Consider the following 10,187-nt stretch of genomic DNA (forward strand, 5'->3'; position numbering starts at 1 on the left):
ATATGCTGATTTCATTTGGTTTGGGTAAATTCTCAGGAGTGGCTGGATCATATAAGTCTTTATTCAGATTTCTGAAGTATCTCCATACTGTCTTCCATAGTGGCTGCACCAGCTCATTTATTTAGGTCATTTAGGTCATTAGGTGTTAAGTGAGATGAGCTTAACGTCATTGTTTGCATACATCAAGTTTTCCCAGTATCATTTGTTAAAAAGACTTACCTTTTCATCATGAATGGCCATCTAAAATGACAACCAAAGTACATTGTGTTGGCTAAACAAAACAGCCTGGATTTTTGCCTAAAGGCTAGATTTATAAATGTACTTCAACTTCATTTTCACATAAAATTTCCGTATGAGCTAGGAAGAGACAGAAGGTGAGATTCACCGTGGACAACCATATTGCAAGCATTGTACTAGGTACTGGTAAGTAACAGGTTAAAAGTTAAACTCCTCTCCTCAAACAGTTGAAATTGGATAGACTTGTGCAATGCTAATTTTATTTTAGCACTATGTGAGCCCATGTTTATAAATACGGAGCCCAAGTAGAGAATGCGTTAAGAGAAGATTAGATGAGTTTTTAATACAATAGGGATAAAGAACAAAAAACAAGTACACGCCTGTGCCGCTGGAAAACGTTCAAATACCCACTTGCTTACTGACAGCCGCCTGCTCCAGCGCAAGGCGCCGAGCCCAGAAAACTTTCCCCGCCTCTCGTGATGTCAGAAGGCAGCGCCGGAAGATAGAGGGCGGGAGTTCCGGCTGCCGCTCAGGTCAAAGGCGGGTACTGTGCGGACTGCTGAGTGACCTGCGGGGGCTGCGTGGCTGAGTCGTGGGCAGCGTTTCGGGCCGAATTCTGCGGTTTGTGGTTCCCCGGTGTGCTCTGCGGTGGCAGAAGGCAGTGTGCAGTCCTGGTATGCGCTGTTTCTTCTTTCTCTTATTGCGTACGTTGCGGGGTGGCAGAACGCGGAAGACATTTCAAAGGTGCGCTTCGTGGAGCCTGTGCACCGAGAAGGTTCGAAGAGAAGAAGGGCGCCCAGTTGATTTAAGAAACTATACGTAATACAGTATCTGAAACGAGGGCAGTGCTTCGTAAGATGATAATCTTGGTCTCCTTTTAAATTTTGACTTTCCTTGTCTGAGATATTTTGGACATTTGCACTAGTTAGAAAGACAAGACTGGCCGGCGCCGCGGCTCACTAGGCTAATCCTCCGCCTGCGGCGCCGGCACACCGGGTTCTAGTCCCGGTCCCGGTCGGGGCGCCGGATTCTGTCCCGGTTGCCCCTCTTCCAGGCCAGCTCTCTGCTGTGGCCAGGGAGTGCAGTGGAGGATGGCCCAACTGCTTGGGCCCTGCACCCCATGGGAGACCAGGAGGAAGCACCTGGCTCCTGCCATCGGATCAGCGTGGTGCGCGGCGGCCATTGGAGGGTGAACCAACGGCAAAGGAATACCTTTCTCTGTCTCTCTCACTGTCCACTCTGCCTGTCAAAAAAAAATTAAAAAAAAAAAAAAAAAGAAAGACAAGACTAATGTTTATCAGATTGGGGCCTGAGGGCCCCAGATTTAATATTTCGATTGAGACTGAAGTAAATCTTTTTCTTTAAAGGAAATCTGAACTTTTTTTAAATGTAGGAAGCATTGACCCCAGGTACTTCTTCCAAAAAATTACTTGATGTAAGCCAAATGCTGCCAAGCAATGAGTTCAATGTTAACAATGTAGACACTGTTCTAATCCTGATGGGCTAGGTAGTCCTCAGCATGTGATGGGACAAAAAAATAATCCGGTGATTACAGTAGTGTTACAAGTACTTTTGTAGGCACAGGGTGCTGTGAGAACTAAAAGGAGGAATACTTCATATAAAGTATGAGAAGAATAGCTAGAGGTGCAGCCGAATAAGTAGACAAGGTATGGTAACGTGACAGACTTTGTAAACTATATTAATAAGTGATTTTTTAACTTGGCAGCAGTAGAGTTACAGATACTGCTTGGGAATGATATGAATGCCATTGATAAGATTTGCACTGACTTAAGCACCTTGGAGATGGGAAGAGCAATTCTGGAAGCTAAGAGATAAAATAGGACTGGTGTTGGCACTGTGGCATAGCAGGTAAAGCCGCCATTGGCAGTGCCAGCATCCCATATGGGCACTGGTTCCAGTCCTGGCTGCTCCATCTCTGATCCAGCTGTCTGCTATGGCCTGGGAAAGCAGTAGAGGATGATCCAAGTCCTTGGGCCCCTGCACCAGCATTGGAGACCCAGAAGAAGCTCCAGGCTCCTGGCTTCAGATGAGCCTAGCTCCTGCCATTGAGGTCATTTGGGGAGTAAACCAGCAGATGGAAAATATCTCTATCTCTCTGCCTCTAACTCTCTGCCTTTCAAATAAATAAGTATAGGACTGAAGAGAATCCAAACAAATATTTGGAAAGTAAAATATATGTTCAGTTTTAAAAAAAAGTAATTCTGTCTTCCATGAACTTAAAACATATATCTTTATATATATATATATATAAAGATAATTGAAAATGAATCTTGATGTGAATGGAATGGGAGAGGGAGTGGGAGATGGGAGGGGTGCTAGTGGGAGGGAAGTTATGGGGCGGGGGAGCCATTGTAATCCATAAGCTGTACTTTGGAAATTTATATTTACAAAATAAAAATAAAAATAATTGAATTAGTTATTTGAGAAACAGAAAGAGCTCTTACCTGTTGGATTATTCCCGAAATGTCAGAAGTGGCTGGGACTGCACCTATGTCAGGCTAAAGCCAGGTGCCAGAAACTTAATCTAGGTCTTCCCGTTTGCATGGCAGGAACATAATTACTTGAGCCATCGTTACTGCGTCCTAGGATCTGCCTTGGCAGGAGCCGGAATCAGAAACCTAAACAGGAAATAGAGTCCTGATACTCCAGTGTGGAAGGTAGGCATCTTATCCTGTGTCTTAAATATTTCAGTGAGTCTAAAATAAATGATTTTCTCTTTTAAAGGAGCTAGGCTAAATATTGTCCCCTTAATGAATTTTTTTCAAATGCCTTTGTCATCAAATGAATTAGGTCTGGTAATTGTGACAGAAGACTGTAGTGAAATGATTTCCAGTTTCTAGTTTTTGCAGCTGGATGGACAGTAGTTGCCCATCTCTGAAACAGAACACAAAAGGAAAAGCAGGTTGGGAAGGGGGGAAAAAGGGAGAGAGATGATTTCAATTTCTTGCATTTGTGGTGTCTTTTTTTTTGGGGGGGGGTTATTTATTTATTTGTTTTGAAAGTCAGAACAGCACAGAGAGAGACAGAGAAAGAAAGAGATCATCCATCTACTGGCTGAGTCCCCTAATGCCTGCAAGAGTCAGCCAGGGGTAGGCCAAGCCAAATCCAGGAGCCAGGAACCCCATGTGGGTCTTTGAGGTGTCTTCTGACGCACAGTGATTGAAATGGCCAAGAGTAAAAGGTGTTTTTCTTTTTAAGTGTACTAGTTGCATTTTGTAAAAATTTGAATTCTTTGTTTTTGTTTTTGTTTTCTTCAAATTTGACACTGGTTTCACTTCTTTAAGTGTCTTCATCATCTTCTGGCCATCCAGTTCTTTAGGATAAAAAATTATGCATGTATGTATTTTAATTTTGTATGTTTTATTTAGCAATAACATTTGCTGCAAAATAAAATTTGTAGTAAGGAGTTCATTATTTTTTAATTATCTATATGATTAATATCTATATATTTCTCATTTGAGAACATGAGCATTGTACTGCAGCTCTCAAGTGCTTTTTCACCTGTTGCCATCTTCTGTAGCTTTTCTGTCCTTTATCTTCCATATTGGTTGTATGTAGGACTTGTTTTGGGGTATGTACCTGGGCTTAATGTAGAATTGAGAATACAGCAGCAGCATCTCAGCTGCATCTGCAGTGCAAAACCTTTGTTATCCAGTACATTGATCCTCTTGACCCCTATATAAGTTTTTAAAAGTATCTGAGAGGTATCTTTTTGCTTAAAGAAATAGTGAGGAGCTGTCGCTGTGCCAGAGTTGACATCCCATACGAGTGCCAGTTCAATTTCTGGCTGCTCAACTTTTGATACACCTCCCTGCTTATACGCCTGGGAAGGCAGCGGAAGATGGCTGAAGTGCTTGGGCCCCCGCACCTGTGTGGGAGTACAGAATAAAGCATCTGGCTTCCGGCTTCAGTCTGGCCCAGCCCTGACTGTTGCAGCCATTTGGGGAGTGAACCAGCAGATAGAAGATCTATGTCTCTGTCTCTCCTTCTCTGTCACTGTGCCTTTCAGATAAAATGAATAAATCTAGAAAGAAAGGAAGGGAGGAAGAGAGAGGGAGGGAGAAAATAATGAGATTCATATTTAAGAATAAGACCCCAAATAAGTTTTAAACTTTTTGCCCAGTGAATGATCACAGCCTTTTGGCTGCCAGAGTCTAGGAAAAGGGAATGATGCAACACGTAACAACATGCAACACAGGGATTTTACTTTATTTCAGAATTGGTTATATTTTGGCTCCTCTAATGTATACTTACAGTTGGGAATTCTTAAAAATCTTTGTCTTTTAAATGCATTTTTCTTCTTTTGCAGGAATTTTCTTGTATGTCTGTTTTCCTCAAAATGAGTGTTAGTGTAACATTAAGACCTTTTGCTAGGTTTCTGGTGCCATTTACCCTTCATAGGAAGAGAAGGAATTTATGTTCAACACTTCTGCATAGATGCATGTCTTCTAAAATACCAGCTGTGCCCTGTCCTAATAAGGAGGGTACATCTGCTCCTGAACAGCTAGAATTGGATGGGTGGAAAGCTACAATGAAATCTAGTGTGCAAGAAGCTATTTCAACGGGCTTCAGTGACAAGGATGAAGATCCTCTAGTTGCCACCAGAGAATTAATTGAAATGTGGAGATTGCTTGGCAGAGAAGTACCAGAACATATCACTGAAGAAGAGCTTAAAACCATTATAGAATGTCCTTCTAAGTCATCAAAAAAGAAATATTTGAAATATTTATTTATTAAGGAAAACCTGAAAAAAGCCAGGCAAATAAAAAAAGAAATGAAAGCAGCAGCAAGGGAAGAAGCAAAAAATGTCAAGCTGTTAGAAACCACTGAGGAAGATAAACCGCAAAACTTTCTTTTTCTGCGACTTTGGAATAAGAATATAAACAGTGCAATGGGCTGGAAGGGTGCTCAGGCCATGCAGTTTGGACAGCCTTTAGTTTTTGACATGATTTATGATAATTATATGAAACCAAAAGAACTACAGAATGCAGTTTCTCAACTTTTAGAAAGTGAAGGGTGTAACAGAAGAAATATTGATCCTTTCCATATTTATTTCTGTAACCTTAAAATAAATGGTGCTTATCATAGAGAGTTAGTTAAACGTTATGGAGAAAAATGGGACAAATTGTTTTTAACAGCAACAGAAAAGTCTTATGTAGATTTATTTCCAAAGGATGATATTATATATTTAACTGCAGATTCTCCCAATGTTATGACTACTTTCAGGCATGACAAAATTTATGTAGTTGGATCATTTATTGATAAGGCTATGCAACCAGGCACATCCCTAGCCAACGCAAAACGACTGAAGCTGGCAACAGAATGCCTTCCATTAGATAAATATTTACATTGGGACGCTGGTACCAAAAATCTCACCCTAGATCAGATGATGCGTATTTTGTTACGTCTGAAAAACTCTGGAAGTTGGGAAGAGGCTCTGAAGTTTGTTCCCAGGAGAAAGCATAGTGGTTATCTGCAGGTTTCACAGCAATCTCGAGATTTTGTCAATAAAGTGAAGAAGGCAAAGACCTTTAATTCATTTCCAAAAGGCTCTCTAAATGTACACAAAAGAGATAATTTGAATGAGAAAATTTGATAACTTGTAAATGGATTGAAAATACAGTTTATTTGTTGTATTTCTTGCTAAGTAGAAATAATTTTCTTTTAAAGATGTCTTTGCAAACCAGGGCATTGTGTCTTTTCTCAATTAATTAAATATCTGTAAAACTTGGGAATATATTTTGTTTGCTGTAAAAAGGCAATCAGCCAAAATAAGGAGTTGATTTTTTTTAACAGAATATCTTTTTTAAAGATTTATGTGTTTTACTTGAAAGGCAGATTTAGAGAAGCAGAAACAGCATTTTCATCAGCTTCTTCACCCCCCAAATGGCTGCAGTGGCTAGAGCTGGGCTGATCCAAAGACAGGAGCCAGGAGCTTCTTCTAGGTCTCCCATGTGGGTGCGGGGTCCCAAGCACTTGGAGCACCCTCTGCTGCTTTCCCAGGTGCATTAGCAGGGAGCTGGGTTGGAAGTGGAGCAGTCAGTGCTCAAACTGGCACCCATATAGGAAGTCAGCCCCACAGGCAGTGCATTTACCCGCTATGCCACAGTGCTGGCCCCAAGAAATACTTTTAAGTGAGCCCACTAAACAGTTGGACCATTGGTGTGGGTTTTTTTTTTTTTTAATGGATTTTCTTAGTTTCAGACTTCATTCTCCTTAAATATTTTTTATTCATATAGCAACTATCCTTGTGAAAAATTGATTTGGAAAAAGATTTCTAAACTTCAGGTGTTAGTTCACTTTATAAAGTAAGTATTGGTATGTTGAACATGTCATGGGCACTAAAATATATTGCTTAATTGAATCTTGGTTAAGCACAAGGCTAAGATATCCCTTGACATATCATAGAATTTGGCTGTATTACAAAAAATGGGTTTGTATGGTCAAACTAATTTCTTTTCCTCTTAGAAAAAAAGATTTTTTTGGCTAATGTTGCATCATATAGTACTTGCCCTGTTGTCAAATAGATAGCTTTCCTTGAAAAAAAAAAAAAAAAGTGATGTTATTTATTTGAAAGGCAGTTGTAGGGGTGGGAAGACAGAGAACTTCCATCCACTGGTTCACACCACAAATGGCAGCAATGGCTGGGGCTTAATCAGGCCAAAACCAGGAGCCAGGAGCTTCTTCCAGATCTCCCATGTGTGTTCAGGAGCCCAAGTACTTGGGCCGTTTTCTGCTGCTTTCTCAGGCACAATAGCAGGGAGCTGGATTGGAAGTGGAACAGCCAGGACTTGAACTGGTGCCCACATGGATGCCAATGTTGTAGGCAGTGGCCCAACCTGCTGTGCCACAATGCCAGTGCCCTGCATTTGACTTTCAGACCACCAAGAATCCTTTTCCAAGATTTTTGGATCTGAGATCTAGCATAGCCTACATCAGTTCATTTCAGGTGGTGGACTTTGATAGGCAGGAGACTCTGGGATTGATGATTGACAATGCCTTTCTATGTTGAGTAAATTAGATTATTGTAGGAGTGAATAAAGTTTGCATATAGAAAATAGAGACCAATTTCTGCAGCTGTTGAAATCCCTGGTTCCAGTTGTCAGGTTCAGCTATAGATTATCACTTGCATTTATTGGTTGTTCAACTTCATGAGATACCTTAGTAACCTAATAAATGGCTGTTTTTCACCTAAACCAGTTTGAGTTGCATTTCTGCCACTTGCTACCAAATAAGCTGTAATATACTTGGGAAAATGTATACCTGTACCCTAAGAAAAGAACTTTGGGAACAATATTCATAATAATCTGCATCCAAATTTTTGAAAACATGGAAAATAGAAATTATATGGCCTCCTACTCCATCCTAATTTCTGATTTGGAAATCTGTGAAATATGCCGTGTGATATATTTACTAAAGCAGTACTTAATTTTTGACGAAGTACTTCAGTACTGACTACCAAATGAGATAGTGTGCAGTTGACATGATTTATTTAAGTTGTAGATGTTATTAACAACTTTTCACAGAAGAAACCAGCCCTTCTTAGGGGAAAAAATTTCAAAATACAAAAGATCTGTCTTTAGAGTCCTAGCTGATAAATTACACCTAACCCAAATTTCTAGGATTAGGAAAGACCTTGATAAGATGATACATAAACTTAGACCTCAATGGGAAGTATGGTATGAATGAATTTCAACGTAAGGCCCTACTAAGTGTCAAGGTACTAATACTTGAGTTGCTTGAGGTACACTGAAGAGAAAAATAGTACTGTAGTGTTAAGGATAGGGAGTTGAAAATGCCTGGCAGGATTGGGACTAGAGAGGCAAGCAAGGCTCCTAGGTTATCTCATTTCTGTGCCTGATCCCAGTTCTCTCTGGGTTCCAGCTCCACTCTTAAAGCCCCTGACATTGCTTGTATTGCTAAATCTCTTCAAAGTTTAGTTTTCCACATCTGTAAAAAAGGTGATTATAAAGTTTGTTTGTTTTTTTGTTTTTTGTTTTTGACAGAGTGGACAGTGAGAGACAGAGAGAAAGGTCTTCCTTTGCCATTGGTTCACCCTCCAATGGCCGCCGCGGCCGGCGCACCACGCTGATCTGATGGCAGGAGCCAGGAGCCAGGTGCTTTTCCTGGTCTCCTATGGGGTGCAGGGCCCAAGCACCTGGGCCATCCTCCACTGCACTCCCTGGCCACAGCAGAGATAAATAGTTTTTGATATATAAAGCATGGTATCTGGCACATATCTGTTCAACAGATATGAAGTCAGGAAAAATGTGTGGAATTTCTAGTGCTAGTATATACGCGTTACTGCCTTGAGGAGTATGCTGTTACTTCTTTCTGTACAATATGCTGAAGTACTTCAGTGATGCAAACAAAATTTTTTTTAAAAAATCAATGACCATTTTTCTTCCAAATAGCCAAGCAGTGACCGATTTCTAAGGTTCCTTCATTCCTTTTTTTTTTTTTTTTTTTGACAGGCAGAGTAGACAGAGAGACAGAGAGAAAGGTATTCCTTTTGCCTTTGGTTCACCCTCCAATGGCTGCCGCGGCCGGCACACTGCGCTGATCCGATGGCAGGAGCCAGGTATTTATCTTTGGTCTCCCATGGGGTGCAGGGCCCAAGCACTTGGGCCATCCTCCACTGAATTCCCTGGCCACAGCAGAGAGCTGGGCTGGAAGAGGGGCAACCGGGACAGAATCCGGTGCCCAGACCGGGACTAGAACCCGGTGTGCCAGTGCCGCAAGGTGGAGGATTAGCCTACTGAGCCATGGCGCCGGCTTTTCCTTCATTCTTACATAGATAAATCACAGTAACAAGCTCATCAACAGTTTGATTATGTATTGATAAGGTTTCTCACAGTTTTAGAAGTTGGAATGCAGTATAACCATGAATGATTCTTCAGTTTTTTTAAACTAGATGGTCTGGTTTCCCAGGCACTAAGTATGAGGTAGGGAAACGGCTTTTCTCTCTTATCTTCACTACTCAGTGATTCATGCTAAAAGTATTCTTTGGAGTTCTTTTCTTGCTTCTCGCAGTCAGGTTTTCACATAATACTATTTGTAGTTTTTGTTACTTTCAAACATGATGGCAACTTCCCAATGGTTACTACTTAGGAAATTGTTACTAAAAATAATTTTTAAAAAGATTTATTTATTTATTTGAAAGTCAGTTATACAGAGAAAGAGGTAAAGATCTTCCATCCATGGGTTCTCTCCCCAAATGGCCAGCACTGGGACAGGCCAAAGCCAGGAGTGTCTTCCAGGTCTCCCACATGGTGGCAGAAGCCCAAGACTTGGGCTATTTTCCACCTCTCTTCCCAGACCATAAGCAGGAAGCTGGATCCAAAGTGGAGCAGCAAGGACTCAATTGGCACCTATAAGGGGTGCTGGTGTCACAGGCATTGGCTTTACCACTATACCACAATGCTGGCCCCAACTAAAAATAATTTTAACAGCCTTTATTTGCCCTACAATTGTTATCCAGTTTAACTTAATATCTAAGCGATATCCTTTAAGCAGATATTCAGAACACACTGTGCATTTCCTCTACACCACTGTGGTCCAGTAAAAAATGAACACAATCCACATATGTACTACTTACATTGTAAATTGATAATTTATAGTTATATATGATTATAGGGTATAAAGTGATACAAATATGAACTTCTAAAATTTCTAGGGTCTGGGGCAGTCTTTTGGCCTAAGATGCCCTTAGGATGCCTGTATCCCATATCAGAATGCCTAGGTTCAAGTCCTGGCTCTGTTCCCAATTCCAGCTTTTAAACCATAATTTGAATAGAAGTATAAATACTAGCTACCTTAAATTCTTTATTTGAAAGACAGATGGAGAGAGAGCTCTCATCCACTAGTTCACTCCCCAAATGCCTGCAACAGCCAGGGATAGGCCAGACTGAAGCCAAGAGCACAGAACT

The 10,187-nt window shown here is 40.9% G+C and overlaps 1 protein-coding gene across 1 annotated transcript; it reads left to right on the top strand.

The window, feature by feature from the left end:
- The first annotated feature begins 715 nt into the window (after positions 1 to 715).
- TRMT10C (tRNA methyltransferase 10C, mitochondrial RNase P subunit) lies at positions 716 to 7,454 on the top strand. Its single transcript, XM_002716607.5, has 3 exons — positions 716 to 911; positions 2,808 to 2,915; positions 4,568 to 7,454. Exon 3 carries the CDS (start codon positions 4,580 to 4,582, stop codon positions 5,852 to 5,854), a length of 1,275 nt encoding a protein of 424 aa, XP_002716653.1. The 5' UTR covers positions 716 to 911; positions 2,808 to 2,915; positions 4,568 to 4,579; the 3' UTR covers positions 5,855 to 7,454.
- The last annotated feature ends 2,733 nt before the right edge of the window (positions 7,455 to 10,187 follow it).

The sequence above is a fragment of the Oryctolagus cuniculus genome, chromosome 4 (genome assembly GCF_964237555.1).
Source record: "Oryctolagus cuniculus chromosome 4, mOryCun1.1, whole genome shotgun sequence".
Classification (NCBI taxonomy): Eukaryota; Metazoa; Chordata; class Mammalia; order Lagomorpha; family Leporidae; genus Oryctolagus; species Oryctolagus cuniculus.

Excerpts from the sequence above, each read along its gene's own strand:
- TRMT10C (XM_002716607.5), top strand. The coding sequence starts at position 4,580 with ATGTCTGTTTTCCTCAAAATGAGTGTTAGTGTAACATTAAGACCTTTT.